General features: G+C 46.6%; 1 protein-coding gene across 1 annotated transcript; it reads left to right on the top strand.

Annotated features, from left to right (window-relative positions):
• Nucleotides 1–595: 595 nt before the first annotated feature.
• On the top strand, nucleotides 596–1,802 carry LOC129816220 (uncharacterized). Its single transcript, XM_055870454.1, has 2 exons — nucleotides 596–654; nucleotides 1,265–1,802. The coding sequence occupies exons 1-2, from the start codon at nucleotides 596–598 to the stop codon at nucleotides 1,800–1,802; spliced, it is 597 nt and encodes a 198-aa protein (XP_055726429.1).
• The last annotated feature ends 21,796 nt before the right edge of the window (nucleotides 1,803–23,598 follow it).

Raw genomic sequence — 23,598 nt, 5'->3', positions numbered from 1 at the left:
ACGGTACTGTCTGGTAGAGGGCAGTCTGTATAGACTACGGTACTGTCTGGTAGAGGGCAGTCTGTATAGACTACGGTACTGTCTGGTAGAGGGCAGTCTGTATAGACTACAGTACTGTCTGGTAGAGGGCAGTCTGTATAGACTACGGTACTGTCTGGTAGAGGGCAGTCTGTATAGACTACAGTACTGTCTGGTAGAGGGCAGTCTATATAGACTACGGCACTGTCTGGTAGAGGGCAGTCTGTATAGACTACAGTACTGTCTGGTAGAGGGCAGTCTGTATAGACTACAGTACTGTCTGATAGAGGGCAGTCTGTATAGACTACAGTACTGTCTGGTAGAGGGCAATCTGTATAGACTACAGTACTGTCTGGTAGAGGGCAGTCTGTATAGACTACAGTACTGTCTGGTAGAGGGCAGTCTGTATAGACTACAGTACTGTCTGGTAGAGGGCAGTCTGTATAGACTACAGTACTGTCTGGTAGAGGGCAGTCTATATAGACCAGCATTTCCTCTGAAAATGACATTTAAATGAGTGTGTGAAATGTGTCTGGGAGGCTGGAACAGGCGGGACAGTCAGTCTATCACTGGGTGAATGAGTATTGTGGAGGAGGGGGAGATGTTCAGTGTGTTCAGTGCCAGCAAGCAGAAATAGTCAGAAGGGGGGGGGGGGGGGGGGGGTAAATCAGCGTCACCACAAGGGAATGTCTCTCCCCCTCCTCCCCTCCCCCCCTCCTCCCCCCATAGAGCCAGAGGGAGACATTGTTTAGTCTGAAGCCTGCAGCACCGTGTCCTGTACACAGACACACCAGACCCTCCCTTCCTACGTTCAAACTGCTAATTACACCAGCGGCATACAGAGATGAGCAGAGTGCACTGCGTGTTACGGGGTCAAGGTCTTACGTTGGATAATATGTTTCAGGTCTTCACAGTAAATCAGTGCTTACGGTTCATAGTTTTGCTTGAAACCTTTAGTGTGGTTGTGAGTGCTTGAAGAGCCGCCTACTTGTGTGTGTGTGTGTGTGTGTGTGTGTGTGTGTGTGTGTGTGTGTGTGTGTGTGTGTGTGTGTGTGTGTGTGTGTGTGTGTGTGTGTGTGTGTGTGTGTGTGTGTGTGTGTGTTATACCGTATTTTACGATATAGCGGTATTGATGCAGGGACCAGTTTGGGTTTTTACTTTACCTTCTATAACGATATTTCAATGTTTGTTAAATGTGATACGCCACTCTGTCTGTGTTCATAGTTTCCTCTGTTTGCTACTCGAGTTGTCTCTCTCCTCCTCCCCCCGCCCCGTCACCCCAAGCCCTGCCCCGTCACCCCAAGCCCCGCCCCCCAAGCCCTGCCCCGCCCCCCAAGCCCCGCCCCTTCACCCCAAGCCCAGTCCTGTCACCCCAAGCCCCGCCCATTCACTCCAAGCCCTGCCCCGTCACCCAAGCCCCGCCCATTCACCCCAAGCCCCGCCCCTTCACCCCAAGCCCCGCCCCTTCACCCCGCCCCCAGACCCTGTCACCCCGCCCCGAGACCCTGTCACCCCAAGCCCAGACCCCGTTACCCCAAGCCCCGCCCCTTCACCCCAAGCCCCGCCCCTTCACCCCAAGCCCCGCCCCTTCACACCAAGCCCAGACCCCGTTACCCCAAGCCCAGACCCCGTTACCCCAAGCCCTGCCCCTGCCCCTTCACCCCAAGCCCTGCCCCTTCACCCCAAGCCCCGCCCCGTCACCCCAAGTCCCGCCCCATCACCCCAAGCCCCGCCCGCCACCCCAAGCCCCGCCCCGCCACCCCAAGCCCTGGTTTTTACTCTGACATGCACTGTCTACTGTGGGACCTTATATAGACAGGTGTGTGCCTTTCCAAATCATGTCCAATCAATTGAATTTACCACAGGTGGACTCCAATCAAGTTGTAGAAACATCTCAAGGATGATCAATGGAAACAGGATGCACCTGAGCTCAACTCACATAGCAAAGGGTCTGAATACTTATGTAAATAAGGTATGTTTTTTTTATGAATTTAGCCAAAATTCTAAAAACCTGTTTTCACTTTGTCATTGAAGGCTTTCCACTAGATGTTGGAACATTGCTGAGAGGGCTTCCATTCAGCCACAACAGCATTTAGTGAGGTTGGGCACCGATGTTGGGCGATTAGGCCTGGCTCGCAGTCGGCGTTCCAATTCATCACAAAGGTGTTCGATGGGGTTGAGGTCAGGGCTCTGTGCAGGCCAGTCAAGTTCTTCCACATCAATCTCGACAAACCATTTCTGTATGGACCTCGCTTTGTGCATGGGGGCATTGTCATGCTGAAACAGGAAAGGGCCTTCCCCAAACTGTTTACCACAAAGTTGGAAGCGTAGAATCGTCTAGAATGTCATTGTATGCTGTCACGTTACGATTTCCCTTCACTGGAACTAAGGGGCCTAGACCTAACCATGAAAAACAGCCCCAGACCATTATTCCTCCTCCACCAAACTTTACAGTTGGCACTACGCATTCGGACATCTCCTGGCATCGGCCAAACCCAGATTCGTCCACCGCGCTGCCAGATGGTGAAGCGTGATTCATTATTCCAGAGAACGCGTTTCCACTGCTGCAGAGTCCAATGGCGGCGAGCTTTACACCACTTCAGCCGACACTTGGCATGGTGATGTTAGGCTTGTGTGCGGCTGCTCGGCCACGGAAACCCATTTCATGAAGCTCCCGACGAACAGTTCTCGTGCTGACGTTGCTTCCAGAGGCAGTTTGGAACTCACTAGTGAGTGTTGCAACCGAGGACAGGCGCTTTTTACACGACTTTTCCACTCTTCAGCGGTTCCGGTCTGTGAGCTTGTGTGGCCTACCACTTCACAGCTCAGCTGTTGTTGCTCCTAGACGTTTCCACTTCACAATAAAATCACTTACAGTTGACCGGGGGCAGCTCTAGCAGGGAAGAAAGTTGACGAATTGACTTGTTGGAAAGGTGGCATCCTATGACAGTGCCACGTTAAAAGTCACTGAGCTCTTCAGGAAGGCCATTCTATTGCCAATGTTTGTCTATGGAGATTGCATGGCCGTGTGCTCGATTTTACACACCTGTCAGCAACGGGTGTGGCTGAAATAGCCGAATCTACTAATTTGAAGGGTTGTCCACATACTGCTGTATATATAAAGTATGTAATAGGACCATTATTCTCTATTGTGAATTGTTGTGGAATTTTATGATTGTTTCCTATCGTTTTGACAGAAAACAGGCAAAAAATGGCAGATTTAAGCGGTGAGCAAAATTGTCAAACCTGGTAATATCAGGCTGTTTAATGGAACATACACCTAACAACTTTAATGACAAATTTCACTGAACCGAGGAAAATAACCATCACTATACAATACATTATATGAAGAAACAATACTACAAGTCGCAGCTCCATACTACTTGTCAGACAGAGAACCGATACTGGCCATATCCGAATACCCATTACTTGCGTACTAAATAGTATGCGAAAAAAAATCATGCTTTATAGTATGTGAAAATTCTAAAATAGTGCTCCGAATACGTAATCTAATGTGTGATTGCGTTGACTCTCGCCATTCGTTCATTTATGGAAACATTTATGGAAACAATTTATCTGATTAGCAGTTGTTGTCAAACACGTGAGTCGGAAAAGTCGAGTGAATTCTACAAGATCAAAAACCAGAAATGATTATGCAGTTTAGGTATGTAGTACACTAGTAGGTATGTAGTACACTAGTAGGTATGTAGTACGCTAGTAGGTATGTAGTACACTAGTAGGTATGTAGTACACTAGTAGGTATGTAGTACACTAGTAGGTATGTAGTACGCTAGTAGGTATGTAGTACGCTAGTAGGTATGTAGTACGCTAGTAGGTATGTAGTACGCTAGTAGGTATGTAGTACGCTAGTAGGTATGTAGTACGCTAGTAGGTATGTAGTACACTAGTAGGTATGTAGTACACTAGTAGGTATGTAGTACACTAGTAGGTATGTAGTACACTAGTAGGTATGTAGTACACTAGTAGATATGTAGTACACTAGTAGGTATGTAGTACACTAGTAGGTATGTAGTACACTAGTAGGTATGTAGTACACTAGTAGGTATGTAGTACGCTAGTACATGTATTTGGACAAAGATAACTGGTTTTGGGGTGGGAGGGGTCTGGGGTGGGAGGGGTCTGGGGTGGGAGGGGGGGTGGGAGGGGTCTGGGGTGGGAGGGGTCTGGGGTGGGAGGGGTCTGGGGTGGGAGGGGTCTGGGGTGGGAATAACATGGGGTGGGAGGGGTCTGGGGTGGGAGGGGTCTGGGGTGGGAGGGGTCTGGGGTGGGAGGGGTCTGGGGTGGGAGGGGCCTGGGGTGGGAGGGGCCTGGGGTGGGAATAGCATGGGGTGGGAGGGGTCTGGGGTGGGAGGGGTCTGGGGTGGGAGGGGTCTGGGGTGGGAGGGGGTCTGGGGTGGGAATAGCATGGGGTGTGAGGGGTCTGGGGTGGGAATAGCATGGGGTTTGAGGGGTCTGGGGTGGGAATAGCATGGGGTCTGAGGGGTCTGGGGTGGGAATAGAATGGGGTGTGAGGGGTCTGGGGTGGGAATAGCATGGGGTGTGAGGGGTCTGGGGTGGGAATAGCATGGGGTTTGAGGGGTCTGGGGTGGGAATAGCATGGGGTTTGAGGGGTCTGGGGTGGGAATAGCATGGGGTGTGAGGGGTCTGGGGTGGGAATAGCATGGGGTGTGAGGGGTCTGGGGTGGGAATAGCATGGGGTGTGAGGGGTCTGGGGTGGGAATAGCATGGGGTGTGAGGGGTCTGGGGTGTGAGGAGGTCTGGGGTGGGAATAGCATGGGGTGTGAGGGGTCTGGGGTGGGAATAGCATGGGGTGTGAGGGGTCTGGGTGGGAATAGCATGGGGTGTGAGGGGTCTGGGGTGGGAATAGCATGGGGTTTGAGGGGTCTGGGGTGGGAATAGCATGGGGTGTGAGGGGTCTGGGTGGGAATAGCATGGGGTGTGAGGGGTCTGGGTGGGAATAGCATGGGGTGTGAGGAGGTGTGAGGAGGTCTGGGGTGGGAATAGCATGGGGTGTGAGGGGTCTGGGGTGGGAATAGCATGGGGTGTGAGGGGCCTGGGGTGGGAATAGCATGGGGTGTGAGGGGTCTGGGTGGGAATAACATGGGGTGTGAGGGGTCTGGGTGGGAATAACATGGGGTGTGAGGGGTCTGGGTGGGAATAGCATGGGGTGTGAGGGGGTCTGGGGTGGGAATAGCATGAGGTGTGAGGGGGTCTGGGGTGGAAATAGCATGAGGTGTGAGGGGTCTGGGTGGGAATAGCATGAGGTGTGAGGGGTCTGGGTGGGAATAGCATGAGGTGTGAGGGGTCTGGGTGGGAATAGCATGAGGTGTGAGGGGTCTGGGTGGGAATAGCATGAGGTGTGAGGGGTCTGGGTGGGAATAGCATGAGGTGTGAGGGGTCTGGGAGTGGCTTTTGACTATTGTTTGGGATTCCTCATGTCTTACTCATTGGAAGAAAAAAAGTTTGGTCCAAATCGGATGTTCGGTACTATATTCATTTAATATTATATGAATCCTATAAATAAATAAAAAATGGCCAATTTGGGTGCAATTAATTATCTTAATTTCTCAGGGGTCAAAATATGTTATATTTCAACAAAAATAATGTTGCAGGAATGCTTATCTTATCTGTTTCTAATGGAAGAACCCGTTTCAAAAACAATCTGAGATGGTGGGTGTCGCGGCTCGCTGAAATGACATGACCTAGCTACAGAGGGTCACACCAGATAATAGGATATAACCAACATTATACTGGTAGTTACAGGTGTGTCTATATGAAACGTTGCCAGAGATTTTTTCAACTCACCTGGTATTTGCGATACGATCCTCGTCCTCATTTTGTGGAAACAGGAGTCTCATAAAATGTCCGTGTCCAAACAATTCGTTTGAATTTAGAAAAATGCTCAGTTATTTAAAAAATAATAATAATAAATGAGACTCCTGTTCCCAAGAATTAGAGGACGAAGAGGGTATCACGAATACCAGGTTAGTTAAAAACTACCAGTATAAACGGTCCAAAATGTTTAGGTTAAATCACATTATCTGGTGTTATCAATCTGTAGAAAGGACCAGGTAATAGAATAGTCCATATAAACTGGGTGGTTTGGAGCCCTGAATGTTGATTGGCTGACAGACGTGGTATATCAGACCGTATACCACACGTCTATGACAAAACATGTATTTTTACTGCTCTAATTATGTTGGTAACCAGTTTATAATAGCAATAAGGCACCTCGGGGGTTTGTGAGATATGGTTAAGATATATTATCCATTAACTCAAACCTATTTTCCAATTACATCATATGGAAATGTACGTGCTTCTACACCTGCATTCTAGCTGTTTGGAGTTTTAGGCTGGGTTTCTGTACAGCACTTCGAGATATTATCTGATGTACGAAGGGCTATATAAAATAAACTTGATTGATTGATTGATTGATTTATGTATTATTTATTTCATCGCATTAAAGCAAAAAACAGCGCAAGGCCAAGAAAGGTTCAACTTACCAGCGACGGGACTGAGAAGCAGGATGGCGCACAGCCCCAATGCCAGCGCCGACATACGGCCCAGGACTGCCATGGCTGCTGACGGGCGGTTTCTCCCACAACTTCTCGTTTCCCCTTCAATCTGTGAGCCAGACGAGCACATTCGCCCCCGGACTATCTAATAATCCAACATAGTCCAAATCAAATACGATGGATGAATAAATGTCTTCTAGGTCTAACAGTTAATGTTCATGATTTTTACCTAACCTTGATTGTCCAAACAGTCATTTAGGTCCCAGACAGTGCAACAACAAAAAATATGATAAAAAAAATATACAAAATCACAAGCTAACATCAATATTGCAACAATTTATGAGCTATCAAAATAGCTAACGTTGTCTGTCTACTTTATGACCTAGCTAGCTATTCTTTCTGATTGCCAAAACGTTTTAGTTCGACATCCGAGTCTCGTTAACGTTACCTACATATTCAGACATTAAACGTTAACGTCACCTACATATTCAGACATTAAACGTTAACGTTCACATAACTAACAAGCGAAAAACACATTTATACTTCAAAACAACTAGCTAGCACGCTGTTTATGATGCGATTGTAAAATCCACGAAACGCAGCTAAAGTAACCTTACATGTCCCAAAGGCCAACTAACGTTAGCTAACTAGACAGTCATATATTTATGTCTGGCTGCTACTGTCATATGGATTTCTGACATCTAATCGGCGAGATAACCAGGAAGATTATACTCCTTTAGCTAAACGAGCTAGCAAACGGACAAAAACAGTAATCACAAAATTGATGATCCAACTTGTTTTAAAAAGATATTCCGATCAAATCCGTCTGATTGGCAACACGCAGACGACTAAAAATCCTCTTCTGCCCAGATGAAAATCTTTCACGTTGAGCAAGGCAAGACTGACTGGTCGCGGGTCGGTGCGCAGAGACTGTGGCGAGTAGACTCCCAAAAAGGGCCTTGAAATCGAAGAGGGAAAAAGGATTGATTTAAAAATGTCGCAGTATTCAAAACAGATTTCCAGTAACTGTTATATGTAGCTAACATGTCCATTTTATTTGTTCTATGTCCCTTTTAACCATAGCTTTCTGTTATCAGCGAGCAGCCTTCAACTTCGCTTCTGTGCAGTCTAGGGCCGAGCTGCTACTGGGCTGGGTCATTCCGATATTATGGTGCCTTTTGGACCTCATCCTTTTGGGGGGGGGAAGTATACATATAGATTTTGTTTTACATTTTAGTATTCTATCAGAAAAAGTAAATGTTGGACTTTCAGAAAAACATATTGGTCAATATCAGGCACTTCATTTTTTGTTGGTGCATTTTTTAACCTGTTAGGTGCATAATCCTAAACAGGATGGGAACGTGGGACCTAAATTGTGAATGAGCAATACTGAGCTAGCATAATGTTGAACACTTCAACAGGATTTTAACTTCTCCATCAAACATATTTTTACATTTTGAAATTTGGTAAATTTTCGTTGTAATTTTACACTAAATTAGAAGTGATATTTCCTGGGACAGAAAAGGGTACCATAACAGTGGAATGAACCAGCTGGCTCCACGCAGGCAGACAGACCGAGTCCCGCCTCCTCCACCCAATGTTCTCACCGGTCATTATCAACCCAACGTCACAGGAAGGTGCATTGCGGAGACTTCCATCTGTCTGCTGGGGGGTAAAGGAGACCACAGCTCCGATTAAAACGTTGACAACTACGTTTTGTTTTCAAATGATTGTTAAATAAAATGGTTTAACTTTTTGGGGGATTTGATCATTTCCGATTATTCCACATTTCATCAGAGTCGAGCCATGTTCGATTCATACAACCTATGGACCACACAGAACGCACTGCAACTGCCTCTGCAACGCGATGCTGCAAGGCAAACGTAGATTTCCATTGGAAATGGATTTTCTTCTGGTGTACCAAACAACAATTCTATTATTTTTTATTTATTTGACCTTTATTTAACTAGGCAAGTCAGTTAAGAACAAATTCTTATTTACAATGACGGCATTCCCCGGCCAAACCCGGACGATGCTGGGCCAATTATGCGCTGCCCTATGGGACTCCGAATCACGGCCAGATGTGAAACAGCCTGGAATCAAACCAGGGACTGTAGTGATGCCTCTTACACTGAGATGCAGTGCCTTAGACCGCTGCGCCACTCGGGAGTTTGATGCATCTGGTGGACATGAAGCGTAACGCCTTGATCACACCAATAGCGTTGGGGCGGCAGGTAGCCTCGTGGTTAGAGGAGGCAGGTAGCCTCATGGTTAGAGGAGGCAGGTAGCCTAGTGGTTAGAGGAGGCAGGTAGCCTCGTGGTTAGAGGAGGCAGGTAGCCTAGTGGTTAGAGGAGGCAGGTAGCCTAGTGGTTAGAGGAGGCAGGTAGCCTCGTGGTTAGAGGAGGCAGGTAGCCTAGTGGTTAGAGGAGGCAGGTTGCCTAGTGGTTAGAGGAGGCAGGTAACCTAGTGGTTGGAGGAGACAGGAAACCTAGTGGTTAGAGGAGGCAGGTAGCCTAGTGGTTAGAGGAGGCAGGTAGCCTAGTGGTTAGAGGAGGCAGGTAGCCTAGTGGTTAGAGGAGGCAGGTAGCCTAGTGGTTAGAGGAGGCAGGTAGCCTAGTGGTTAGAGGAGGCAGGTAGCCTAGTGGTTAGAGGAGGCAGGTAGCCTAGTGGTTAGAGGAGAGGCAGGTAGCCTAGTGGTTAGAGGAGGCAGGTAGCCTAGTGGTTAGAGGGGCAGCAGGTTGCCTAGTGGTTAGAGCGTTGGACTAGTAACCGTAAGGTTGCAAGATTGAATCCCTAAACTGACAAGGTAAAAATCTGTCGTTCTGCCCCTGAACAAGGCAGTTAACCCACTGTTCATAGGCCGTCATTGAAAATAAGAATTTGTTCTTAACTGAAGAACAAAAACTTAACTTAACTTGCATTGCAAATTTGCATTCCGGCAGGAAGTCATTCATTGTCAACGGAGTAGTCCGCAATGCTACGTTGTGGGTACCTCACTAGGCTGCGGTGCATTGTGGGTACCTCACTAGGCTGCGGTGCGTTGTGGGTACCTCACTAGGTTGCGGTGCGTTGTGGGTACCTCACTAGGCTGCGGTGCTTTGTGGGTACCTCACTAGGCTGCGGTGCGTTGTAGGTACCTCACTAGGCTGCGGTGCGGCGTGGGTACCTCATTAGGCTGCGGTGCATTGTGGGTACCTCACTAGGCTGCAGTGCTTTGTGGGTACCTCACTAGGCTGCGGTGCGTTGTGGGTACCTCACCAGGGTGCGGTGCGTTGTGGGTACCTCACTAGGCTGCGGTGCGTTGTGGGTACCTCACTAGGCTGCTGGGCTGCGGTGCATTGTGGGTACCTCACTAGGCTGCGGTGCATTGTGGGTACCTCACTAGGCTGCGGTGCGTTGTGGGTACCTCAATAGGCTGCGGTGCGTTGTGGGTACCTCACTAGGCTGCGGTGCGTTGTGGGTACCTCACTAGGCTGCGGTGCGTTGTGGGTACCTCACTAGGCTGCGGTGCGTTGTGGGTACCTCACTAGGTTGCGGTGCTTTGTGGGTACCTCACTAGGCTGCGGTGCGTTGTGGGTACCTCACTAGGCTGCGGTGCGTTGTGGGTACCTCACTAGGCTGCGGTGCGTTGTGGGTAACTCACTAGGCTGCGGTGTGTTGTGGGTACCTCACTGGGCTGCGGTGCGTTGTGGGTACCTCACTAGGCTGCGGTGCGTTGTGGGTACCTCACTAGGCTGCGGTGCGTTGTGGGTACCTCACTAGGAGAGCGTGATCACAGAGCCTTCTGGTACAGCTGGTGCTCTCATGCATGTGTCAGTGTTATTTGCCTCGAAGCGAGCACAGAAGTAGTTTAGCTCGTCTGGTAGGCTTGTGTCACTGGGCAGTCCTCGGCTGTGCTTCTCTTTGTAGTCTGTAATGGTTTGCAAGCCCTGCCACATCCGACGAGTGTCAGAGCCGGTGTAGTACGACTCGATCTTAGTCCTGTATTGATGCTTTGCCTCTTTGATGGTTCATCGGAGGGCATAGGGGGATTTCTTATAAGCTTCCGGGTTAGAATCCCGCTCGTTGAAAGCGGCAGCTCTAGCCTTTAGCTCAGTGCAGATACTGCCTGTAATCCATGGCTTCTGGTTGGGGTATGTACGTACGGTCACTGTGGGGACGACGTCATAGATGCGCTTATTGATGAAGCCAATGAGTGAGTGAGTGCTAGCTATCTACCGACCGAAACAATAAGCTAGCCAAGACCAACAACACAAACAAACGGACTGTACAGCTACATGTAGAGAGTGTCATTACAAACAGACTATACAGCTACATGTAGAGAGTGGCATTACAAACAGACTGTACTTAACAAGTTAAATGTCTTAGCTGTGATTAAATGTTCAGCTATGTGTAGCCTGCTAGGACATCAGCCCACATTTCCCACATTGAAAAGCCTGAAGCCACAGGGCTCTTTCTCCCTACGTGCAAACTGTAGGTCGGGATTTTTGGCCTGGTTACATCGAACATCACAGCAACCTTTCAGCATGTTTTATTATTTCTGTACTACACAAAAAATCTATGACGAAGTTGGCTCCTTTACACTGGGGGGGTCAATGGAAAATCATGCCCCCCCCCCCCCCCCCCCAATTTGTGGGTGTGGTGGATCGGAATTCCTTCTTATTACGTGAATATCAACTCGGACAAGTAGCATGCATTACTGGGCGGCAGGCAGACTCAGGGTCAGGGTAAGGTAGAGGTCGCTAATCCAGAGGGGGGCAAAGGTACAGGTCGCTAATCCAGAGGGGGGCAAAGGTACAGGTCGGCAGGGTCAGGGGCAGGCAGAGTGGTCAGGCAGGCTCGGAGTCAGGGCAGGCAAGGGTCAAAACCAGGCGAGAAAAGAGAGAAACTGGAAAACACAGGAGCTGAGAACAAAACTCTGGTTGGCTTGAACAAACAAGACGAACTGGCAACAGACAAACAGAGAACACAGGTTATAAATACACAGGGGATAAAGGGAAGATGGGCGACACCTGGAGGGGAACAATCACATAGACAGGTGAAACAGATCAGGGTGTGACAGATACAGTTGAAGTCGGAAGTTTACATACACTTAGGTCGGAGTCATTAAAACTCGTTTTTCAACCACTCAACGAATTTCTTGTTAACAAACTATAGTTTTGGCAAGTCGGTTAGGACATCTACTTTGTGCATGACACAAGTCATTTTTCCAACAATTGTTTACAGACAGATTATTTCACTGTATCACAATTCCAGTGGGTCAGAAGTTTACATACACTAAGTTGTCTGGGCCTTTAAACAGCTTGGAAAATTCCAGAAAAGGATGTCATGGCTTTAGAAACTTCTGATAGGCTAATTGACATCATTTGAGTCAATTGGAGGTGTACCTGTGGATGTATTTCAAGACCTACCTTCAAACTCAGTGCCTCTTTGCTTGACATCATGGGAAAATATTAAAGAAATCAGCCAAGACCACAGAAAAACAATTGCAGACCTCCACAAGTCTGGTTCATCCTTGGGAGCAATTTCCAAACGCCTGAAGGTACCACGTTCATCTGTAGAAACAATAGTACGCAGGAATAAACACCATGGGACCACGCAGCCGTCAGTTTACAATTGGCTCATTCATCCCCCTCCTCTCCCCTGTAACTATTCCCCAGGTCGTTGCTGCAAATGAGAACGTGTTCTCAGTCAACTTACCTGGTAAAATAACGGTAAAATAAAAAAAATAAAAAAATAAAAAAATACCACTCAGGACACGTTCTGTCTCCTAGAGATGAACGTACTTTGGTGTGAAAAGTGCAAATCAATCCCAGAACAACAGCAAAGGACCTTGTGAAGATGCTGGAGGAAACCGGTACAAAAGTATCTATATCCACAGTAAAATGAGTCCTATATCGACATAACCTGAAAGGCCGCTCAGCAAGGAAGAAGCCACTGCTCCAAAACCGCCATAAAAAAGCCAGACTACAGTTTCCAACTTCACATGGGGACAAAGATTGTACTTTTTGGAGAAATGTCCTCTGGTCTGATGAAACAAAAATAGAACTGTTTGGCCATAATGACCATCGTTATGTTTGGAGGAAAAAGGGGGATGCTTGCAAGCCGAAGAACACCATCCCAACCGTGAAGCACAGGGGTGGCAGCATCATGTTGTGGGGATGCTTTGCTGCAGGAGGGACTGGTGCACTTCACAAAATAGATGGCATGATGAGGTAGGAAAATTATGTGGATATATTGAAGCAACATCTCAAGACATCATTCAGGAAGTTAAAGCTTGGTCGCAAATGGGTCTTCCAAATGGACAATGACCCCAAGCATACTTCCAAAGTTGTGGCAAAATGACTTAAGTACAACAAAGTCAAGGTATTGGAGTGGCCATCACAAAGCCTTGACCTCAATCCTATAGAAAATGTTTGGGCAGAACTGAAAAAGCGTGTGCGAGCAAGGAGGCCTACAAACCTGACTCAGTTACATCAGCTCTGTCAGGAGGAAGAGGCCAAAATTCACCCAACTTATTGTGGAAGGCTACCCGAAACGTTTGACCCAAGTTAAACAATTTGAAGGCAATGCTACCAAATACTAATTGAGTGTATGTAAACTTCTGACCCACTGGGAATGTGATGAAAGAAATAAAAGCTGAAATAAATCATTCTCTCTACTATTATTCTGACATTTCACATACTTAAAATAAAGTGGGGATCCTAACTGACCTAAAACAGGGAATTTTAACCAGGATTAAATATCAGGAATTGTGAAAAACTGAGTTTAAATGTATTTGGCTAAAGTGTATGTAAACTTCCAACTTCAACTGTATATGTTCTGGTGTTGGCAAGCACACACTCAAGAAACACCCACATCAAACCACACCCCGAAGCCAACTCACGTTTGGCTTCTTTCATGGCCGCCAAACACCAACATCAAACCGCACCCCGAAGCCAACTCACGTTTGGCTTCTTTCATGGCCGCCAAACACCTACATCAAACCATACCCCGAATCCAACTCACGTTTGGCTTCTTTCATGGCCGCCAAACCTACATCAAACCACACCCCGAAGCCAACTCACGTTTGGCTTCTTTCATGACCGTCAGCACTTCTTGAGAAGCAAGACAAAAAAAACGAGGCCAAATTAGCGGGTGAAGTTCCCCCTTTTAAAACAGTTAAAAACAATGTTGAAAGGGAGATGTTAGCTAACTTCGCTTCGTAGGCCTACGTTGGTTGGAATAAATAGTACATTACTTACCACAACGTTTAGCCAACTATACAAAGTTTCTACCGGTAGCTAGCATAGTCAAAATCGTCAGCTAACAGTACATTTGCAAATGGACCTTTCTGCTGCTTGACAGGCAGAGCCTGATGGGAAATGAATCTAAACCTCTCCTACTTCTCAGGTATAGTTCACTTTTATTTTATATTGCTCCATTTAATGGCGACCAATGTCGCGAGATATCGCTACCCTTCGCGTTAGCCCCCCCAAAATGTTGCAGACGACAGTATTTTTTCAGTGACAACACGTTTCTGGCGTTCCTTCTTCTGTTACACACAGTTTTCGACATGTTAGATTTTATTTTTAATTTCACCTTTATTTAACCAGGTAGGCTAGTTGAGAACAAGTTCTCATTTGCAACTGCGACCTGGCCAAGATAAAGCATAGCAGTGTGAACAGACAACAACACAGAGTTACACATGGAGTAAACAATAAACAAGTCAATAACATGGTAGAAAAAAAGAGAATCTATATACAATGTGTGCAAAAGGCATGAGGTAGGCAATAAATCGAATAATTAGAATTTAGCAGATTAACACTGGAGTGATAAATCATCAGATGATCATGTGCAAGTAGAGATACTGGTGTGCAAAAGAGCAGAAAAGTAAATAAATAAAAGCAGTATGGGGGTGAGGTAGGTAAATTGGGTGGGCTATATACCGATGGACTATGTACAGCTGCAGCGATCGGTTAGGTGCTCGGATAGCAGATGTTTAAAGTTGTTGAGGGAAATAAAAGTCTCCAACTTCAGAGATTTTTGCAATTCGTTCCAGTCGTAGGCAGCAGAGAACTGGAAGGAAAGGCGGCCAAATTAGGTTTTAGCTTTAGGGATGATCAGTGAGATACACCTGCTGGAGCGTGTGCTACGGGTGGGTGTTGCCATCGTGACCAGTGAACTGAGATAAGGCGGGGCTTTACCTAGCATAGCCTTGTAGATGACCTGGAGCCAGTGGGTCTGGCGACGAATATGTAGCGAGGGCCAGCCGACTAGGGCATAAAGGTCGCAGTGGTGGGTCGTATAAGGTGCTTTAGTAACAAAACGGATGGCACTGTGATAAACTGCATCCAGTTTGCTGAGTAGAGTGTTGGAAGCTATTTTGTAGATGACATCGCCGAAGTCGAGGATCGATAGGATAGTCAGTTTTACTAGGGTATGTTTGGCGGCGTGAGTGAAGGAGGCTTTGTTGCGAAATAGAAAGCCGACTCTAGATTTGATTTTGGATTGGAGATGTTTGATATGAGTCTGGAAGGAGAGTTTGCAGTCTAGCCAGACACCTAGGTACTTATAGATGTCCACATATTCTAGGTCGGAACCGTCCAGGGTGGTGATGCTAGTCGGGCGTGCGGGTGCAGGCAGCGAACGGTTGAAAAGCATGCATTTGGTTTTACTAGCGTTTCAGAGCAGTTGGAGGCCACGGAAGGAGTGTTGTATGGCATTGAAGCTCGTTTGGAGGTTAGATATCACAGTGTCCAAGGAAGGGCCAGATGTATACAGAATGGTGTCGTATGCGTAGAGGTGGATCAGGGAATCGCCCGCAGCAAGAGCAACATCATTGATATATACAGAGAAAATAGTCGGCCCGAGAATTGAACCCTGTGGTACCCCCATAGAGACTGCCAGAGGTCCGGACAACAGGCCCTCCGATTTGACACACTGAACTCTGTCTGCAAAGTAGTTGGTGAACCAGGCAAGGCAGTCATTAGAAAGACCGAGGCTACTGAGTCTGCCGATAAGAATATGGTGATTGACAGAGTCGAAAGCCTTGGCCAGGTCGATGAATACGGCTGCACAGTACTGTCTTTTATCGATGAAAATTGTTTGTTCGGTGCAGCATGTAGTTAGACAGGGACAAGCCTTTAGAGGCCATACGGATGACAGTGGGAATTCATACCAGCTTTTGAAACTCAGGGCAGAAGAGGATGATCCCATTTTACTGAAGTGGTTAACAGAGAGTACCACAATGTACAAAGGCCCCAAAGCACAGAATGAAATTCTGAACATCATGGACAATACAGTCATTCGAGCCATTGCAGCTGAGATTAAGTCTCTTCCGATTGTACCATTTTCAGTAATTGTTGTTGGTACTCAAGATGTCTCTGGTGCTGAACAGGAGAGTGTCTGTCTGGGTTACGTTGACCATGACCTTGTCCCTCACGAGGAGTTTATTGGGCTGTACAGGGTGTCGGAGACAACAGGCGAGGGCATTGGGCTGTACAGGGTGTCGGAGACAACAGGCGAGGGCATTGGGCTGTACAGGGTGTCGGAGACAACAGGCGAGGGCATTGGGCTGTACAGGGTGTCGGAGACAACAGGCGAGGCCATTGGGCTGTACAGGGTGTCGGAGACAACAGGCGAGGGCATTGGGCTGTACAGGGTGTCGGAGACAACAGGCGAGGGCATTGGGCTGTACAGGGTGTCGGAGACAACAGGCGAGGGCATTGGGCTGTACAGGGTGTCGGAGACAACAGGCGAGGGCATTGGGCTGTACAGGGTGTCGGAGACAACAGGCGAGGGCATTGGGCTGTACAGGGTGTCGGAGACAACAGGCGAGGGCATTGGGCTGTACAGGGTGTCGGAGACAACAGGCGAGGGCATTGGGCTGTACAGGGTGTCGGAGACAACAGGCGAGGGCATTGGGCTGTACAGGGTGTCGGAGACAACAGGCGAGGGCATTGGGCTGTACAGGGTGTCGGTGACAACAGGCGAGGGCATTGGGCTGTACAGGGTGTCGGAGACAACAGGCGAGGGCATTGGGCTGTACAGGGTGTCAGAGACAACAGGCGAGGGCATTGGGCTGTACAGGGTGTCGGAGACAACAGGCGAGGGCATTGGGCTGTACAGGGTGTCGGAGACAACAGGCGAGGGCATTGGGCTGTACAGGGTGTCGGAGACAACAGGCGAGGGCATTGGGCTGTACAGGGTGTCGGAGACAACAGGCGAGGGCATTGCGAAAGTGGCAACTGATGTGTTGTTGATTTGCCCATGTCTGCCTTACGAGGGCAGAGATACGATGGTGCCTCGAACATGGCAGGAAAATACACAGGTGCACAGGCAATAGTGAGGAGGCAGCAGCCATTAGCCACCTATGTCCATTGTGGAGCACACTGTGTAAATCTGATTACACAGGCTGGCTGCTCAGCCTCCCCACTGATCCGGGATTCCCTTTCTTGGGTCCATCAGTTAGGTGTCCTCTATGGCCAGTCAGGAAGGTTTAAGAGCATGTTTGAATCAATTGCCACGTCCAAAGATACAAATCTGACCACCCTGAAACCCCTATGTCCAACAAGGTGGACTGTGTGGAATACTGCTATTAGAGCTGTGCTAGGGCAGTATGAGCGGGTACTCAGCAGCCTAGAGGAGATGGCAGAAACTGCATCCAAGACAGCTTCAACTGCCAGTGGCTTATTCGAGCACTTCAGCAAAGGCAAGACTGTGTTGGGCCTCTGCTGTTCTTGGAGAGCTTGAATGTCTAAACATTTCACTGCAGAAGAAAACTCAGAAGACAGTCTCTGGTATGCAGGCTGCAGTCGAGTGTGTTCGGGCATCTCTTAGGGGCAAGAGAAATGACGAAAGCTACCTTTGACTGTATGAGAAAGCAACAACATTGATTGACTCTAATTGAATCCATTGAGACACATTCAAGACGATTTGCTGGCAAAGCAGTGGGTCACTATAGGGCAGAATGTTTTTAAAGTGTTGGATGGTGTGGAGGTTCAGTTTGGTGACCGTTTGGACCAGGACGGTCTAAACGTCCTGCAAAAGTTGGAACGAGCGCTTCTCACGGGGGAGTCTCTAGATCAGTACCCTGAGCTGAACATAGATTCTCTTTCAGTGCAGATCCCTCTCTTTCACAACAAATACCCCTGTAGCAGCAGTGGAGAGGCAGCAGAGGTCCTCAGGAGGCTTCCAGTGGAGGTGCGGGGGTTGTTTGACCAAGTTGAGATGCTGATCAGAATTTTGTTTGTGGTGCCAGTGTGTTCATGTGAGGCTGAGAGGAGTTTCAGTGCACTCCGCAGGTTAAAGACTTGGCTACGGGCTAGCATGGGCCAAGAGAGACTGAACGGCGTAGTTGTCTGTAATGTACATAAAGACAGGCCGGACAGTCTCAAGAGGGAAAATATCTGCCAGCAATTTGTTGGATCCATTGAAACCCACAAAACATATGTTTGGTTCTTTTGTTCAGTAGTGTGTATAGCAGTGGTTCTCAACCTTTTTGGGATACTGGAACCCCTGCATATTTTGAGGCAAGGCAGGCAAGGTTCTGAGCGGTCCTCAGGGACCTCCACCCCCCTCTATATTAGATGTGAAGTTACTGGAATCCTTGTGGTACTGAATACGTTCATTACACTTTTTTATTTCACGGACCCCTTGACATTACACCAGGGACCCTTGGGGGTCCACGGACCCCTTGACATTACACCAGGGACCCTTGGGGGTCCACGGACCCCTTGACATTACACCAGGGACCCTTGGCGGTCCACGGACCCCTTGACATTACACCAGGGACCCTTGGGGGTCCACGGACCCCTGCTTGAGAACCCCTGGTGTATAGTGTGATATTTGTTATTTTGTTTAGTAGTTTTCAGTTTTTAGTACATGACAGTACACTTACTAATGATTTATTTTATGTTATTTTATTTTAAATTGCGTACTTTGTGTGACATACTTGTCCATAGCTGCTGTTTGAAGAGTTGAGACTGACTGAACAATAAATATGTATTTTAGAAGGACATATTGGCTGATTTATTTGAGTTATTCATTGAAGTAGTTATTTCGCTTTGAGAACTGTACTTATTTGTATCTTTTTGTTCTCGTTAAGATATTGTAGTAGACTCAGGGCAGTGGCACATATTTAATTACTATATAAATGTATCACAAAGTCAAATTAAAAGGTCAATTCAATACGGAGACCAACTTTGTGATGGTTCTCAATGGAGATTCTTTTAGATGTGATCGCACCATGTTCATTGTATTTATGAAAACTGCTCCCATACACAGTGTACAGTACCATTGCCACCTACTGGCCTTTCTTGGTATTGCTGGTTGTAAATACATACTGGACTGATAAGGAACACTGATATAACTATTATTATTAGTAGTATTATAACGATTTAAACATTTGAACAAGTTGGGACAACCTTCAGTTAACTACCTATTAATTATCCAGTAGTAGTAATTACGGTTCCTTAATATACATTTAACAACGTAGGCTGTGTGTTAAGACCTCCCGGGTGGCGCAGTGGTCTAGGGCACTGCAGCGCAGTGCTAGCTGCGCCACCAGAGTCTCTGGGTTCGCGCCCAGGCTCTGTCGCAGCCAGCCGCAACCGGGAGGTCCGTGGGGCGACGCACAATTGGCATAGCGTCGTCCGGGTTAGGGAGGGTTTGGCCGGTAGGGATATCCTTGTCTCAGTATGTAAAATGTAATAAAATGTATGCACTCTTCTGTAAGTCGCTCTGGATAAGAGCGTCTGCTAAATGACTAAAATGTAAATGTTACAGAACTACTTTTGGTGTCCCCCTCAGGAATTGCTCGAGAAAATTTTATGTACTTGTCCCCTCCAAAGTTGATATCAGATTTTCGCCCCCTGGCGAAAATTGTCTACGACAGCTCAGTGTGCGGTAGCCCTGTTCTTTAGTTTAGCGCCAACCTCCGTTATTAATCAAGGGCTTTTGATTGGTGAAGCAGCGAGCCCTCGCCGTGGGGACGAGGTCACCGAAGCGTTTTCTAATGAAGCCGGAGGTGGTTAGCTCCTCGTTGTTATCGACGAAGTCTCCAAACATATTCCAATTAGCGTTAGCAAAAGCATTCCTGTAGCATAACCTCTGATTCTGGTGACCATTGTGGATCTGTGTCGTTTACAGTGGGAGCAAATGAATCATAGTGGGCAGAACGAGCAAACGAGGTGGGCAGAGCCAAGCACGAGCTAGAGAGATCCTACGGGGGTACTTTCTGTTTTGAGTTTCTGCTTGTAAACAGGAAGCAGGAGTACGGAGTCATGATCTGATTTTCCAAATGGTGGACGAGGGAGGGCCTTGTATGCTTGCTTGTGGGTAAAATAACAGTGGTCTAAGGACTTTATCGCCTCCTAGTGGCGTTAGAGACGTGTTGATGGAAGTTGGGCATCACGTGTCTTAGTGACGTGCAATTAAAATCCCCGGCAACCAGAAAAGCAGTCTCTGGATGTAGGTTTTCGTGCTTATTTATAGCTGTGTACAGTTCGTTACGTGTCAGCTTGTTATTTTTCTTATCCCGAGGTGGAATGTGGAATGGTGGTGGAATGTATACAACAATCATGATGACAACTGAAAACTCCCTCGGGAGGTAGAAGGGTCGGCATTTGACCCTCATGTAATCCAAGATTCCACTGCGCTGGAGTTTGTCGAAGTTAGAAGCCAGAATTGGGGTAAGCAACTGCTGAGCTGATGTTCACGAGTTCTTGTTGGTTGTAAGAAATAATAGCGGATACATTGTGAAAATTTAAGTAAAAATAAACACAAAATAGTAAAGTTGGGTTGGAGCTTGCATACCAGCAGCCATCCAGTACGACGCCATCTTGGTTTCAGGAGAGGATGGAACAAAACTGAGCCGACAGTCTGATCATTTTCTCATCGATGAAACATCTGATCTCAAAACATCTGATCTCTAAACATCTGATCTCTAAACATCTGATCTCTAAACATCTGATCTCAACACATCTGATCTCAATACATTTTTCTGTTCCCAAAACTAATATATGTTATGAACACAGTGCCCAACATTTTACAGATTTAACACTTTGCCAATGTCTTTAAAAAATTGCGTTGTTTAGAAGCAGTGCAAGGTCGAATTGAGTTTGTGCACACACACGCACTTCACAGAGGAGGCGTTCCCTAACGTAAATATGCAAATACACGCTAGAAGGGGCCAATAGGATCTCTCTAGCTCGTGCTTGGCTCTGCCCACCTCGTTTGCTCGTTCTGCCCACTATGATTCATTTGCTCCCCCACTGTAAACGACACAGATCCACAATCTTGAGTTAGTTATAAATATCTTTGATCAAGATAGCATTACAATTGGCTCATTCATCCCCCTCCTCTCCCCTGTAACTATTCCCCAGGTCGTTGCTGCAAATGAGAACGTGTTCTCAGTCAATTTACCTAGTAAAATAAATAAATAAATAAAAGATGGCTTTTATTTATTTCGATACATACTGTGAATAGAGACAAGTTATATATGTGGGATTTTAGAGAATGAATAGTGAAAAAGTTATGTCTACCCTTCTCTACTATACACTGCGTGTTATTCCAGAGAATCTATATTCAGGTCAGGGTTCTGTTTACTGAGGAGGAATAGAGGAGGTGGTATGGATCTTTTTCCTTCCCATCATGCACCAGCAACAGGGCCCAATAGGGATATTGAAACATATCCATTATATTTTACATAAATTTCGCTTTTCCCTAAAATAACTTCTTCAATGACAGGATTCAGAAGTGTAAGCTTGACCTCTGACCCGAAAACAGAGGAACTATGACAGGACCTGTTGTGCAGAAAATGTCACTTGATAAATAGTCATGTCTCCTTGTCTTTGATAGCGAGTGCATGTATCCTATCCAATGATCTACCCTGGATTGCTGATGCTATGCACTAGCCAATGAGAGGCTTTCAGCAGTCCTCCATAGGAATGAATGGAATTCCACAGTATTTCAATTCAATGTTTCAAGGACAAAATAACATGTATTTAAGTATTTTGTTGTTATAGTGGGGACAGTAACATTATAACTTTAAAAAATATATATACTTTAAGAAACATATTTTTATATATTTTTTAATTTGTATGTTCAGCTCATATAATGTAAAAGTATGCATTAAGGTGTCTGTAATATAATAAACATGGAAAATACACATGTAGACATAAATACATGCATTACTATAACTTCCAAAATATGTTTTACACTGGTGGGGGAGAGCCAAGATGGAGGCACAGTGGCATCAACACACTGGTGGGGGAGAGCCAAGATGGAGGCGCGGTGGCATCAACACACTAGTGGGGGAGAGCCAAGATGGAGGTGCAGTGGCATCAACACACTGGTGGGGGAGAGCCAAGATGGAGGCACGGTGGCATCAACACACTGGTGGGGGAGAGCCAAGATGGAGGCGCGGTGGCATCAAAACACTGGTGGGGGAGAGCCAAGATGGAGGCGCGGTGGCATCAAAACACTGGTGGGGGAGAGCCAAGATGGAGGCACGGTGGCATCAAAACACTGGTGGGGGAGAGCCAAGATGGAGGCGCAGTGGCATCAAAACACCACCCTTTACAAGTCATCTAGTGTCTATATAATTCTATAGGTCTATATATATTCATATCTCCAGCAGGTGGCACAGCTCTACAGTAACAGAAACACAAGACGACCAGAGCAGCTGTATGTGGGCCAAAGTCACAACATGTTATTTAAAATCATTGTAAGACACAAAGAGTATAAATATTTTTATTTAAAACAACATTTTGAATTACGAGAACAAACATTATAGCTAGACCACTCATGGGTGGTGAATGCAGGAGCTAATTCCTCAGTAGCTTATCTTCTCAGGATGTACAGTATAGCATTAGTAGGCAGAACAAAATCATGCACAGAATTGTCCAACAAAGTGTACACACGTTCATGTTTAACATACGCTGCACCATAAACACCTGATTTGCGTGTGATAATTCCTATCTAGACAGGACAAATGAAGGACTCCGTACAGTTCCTGGCCAACATCTTAATAGTTCTTCATTTTACATTGATGAACGTCAGATACCCACATAACATATAAGTATATTTAGACGTCATTATGTTATCCTTTAACACATTGACATAATATGTGAACCCCATCAAATGTTTCTATTTAAGCTAATAAATTACTGTAAATAACCACATATAAAGAGATATTATTTTTGAATTATCATAATATTGTTATATGTTATTACAATGGCTAGACAGCAGCTAAAAATCACGGTACGGTATAAAACTCTCACGTTTATTCTAGAGGCAATCAAGAATTCAAGCCTTCAATTTGAATGCAATGCAAAGCAAAAAAAAATGTGGACACAATATTATAAATATATTGTCGTTTTAGACTTTGACGTCTAATCTTTGAAGTCTGTCATCTCGGAACCTAGAAGTCTGTCATCTCGGAACCTAGAAGTCTGTCATCTCGGAACCTAGAAGTCTGTCATCTCGGAACCTAGAAGTCTGTCATCTCGGAACCTAGAAGTCTGTCATCTCGGAATCTAGAAGTCTGTCATCTCGGGAACCTAGAAGTCTGTCATCTCGGAACCTAGAAGTCTGTCATCTCGGAATCTAGAAGTCTGTCATCTCGGAACCTAGAAGTCTGTCATCTCGGGAACCTAGAAGTCTGTCATCTCGGAACCTAGAAGTCTGTCATCTCGGAATCTAGAAGTCTGTCATCTCGGAATCTAGAAGTCTGTCATCTCGGGACCTAGAAGTCTGTCATCTCGGGAAACTAGAAGTCTGTCATCTCGGAACCTAGAAGTCTGTCATCTCGGAACCTAGAAGTCTGTCATCTCGGAACCTAGAAGTCTGTCATCTCGGAATCTAGAAGTCTGTCATCTCGGAATCTAGAAGTCTGTCATCTCGGAACCTAGAAGTCTGTCATCTCGGAACCTAGAAGTCTGTCATCTCGGAACCTAGAAGTCTGTCATCTCGGGAACCTAGAAGTCTGTCATCTCGGAACCTAGAAGTCTGTCATCTCGGGAAACTAGAAGTCTGTCATCTCGGAACCTAGAAGTCTGT

This window comes from Salvelinus fontinalis, chromosome 19 (assembly GCF_029448725.1).
Source record: "Salvelinus fontinalis isolate EN_2023a chromosome 19, ASM2944872v1, whole genome shotgun sequence".
In the NCBI taxonomy this organism is placed as follows: Eukaryota; Metazoa; Chordata; class Actinopteri; order Salmoniformes; family Salmonidae; genus Salvelinus; species Salvelinus fontinalis.
The sequence above is the reverse complement of the archived record's forward strand: the minus strand, read 5'-3'. Positions and strand labels throughout refer to the sequence as shown.

Bases quoted from the DNA above. Each gene is read 5' to 3' on its own strand.
- LOC129816220 (XM_055870454.1), top strand. From the start codon at position 596: ATGAGTATTGTGGAGGAGGGGGAGATGTTCAGTGTGTTCAGTGCCAGC. The intron at 655-1,264 runs GTCAGAAGGGGG...TTGCTACTCGAG, and splicing joins AGTGCCAGCAAGCAGAAATA to TTGTCTCTCTCCTCCTCCCC.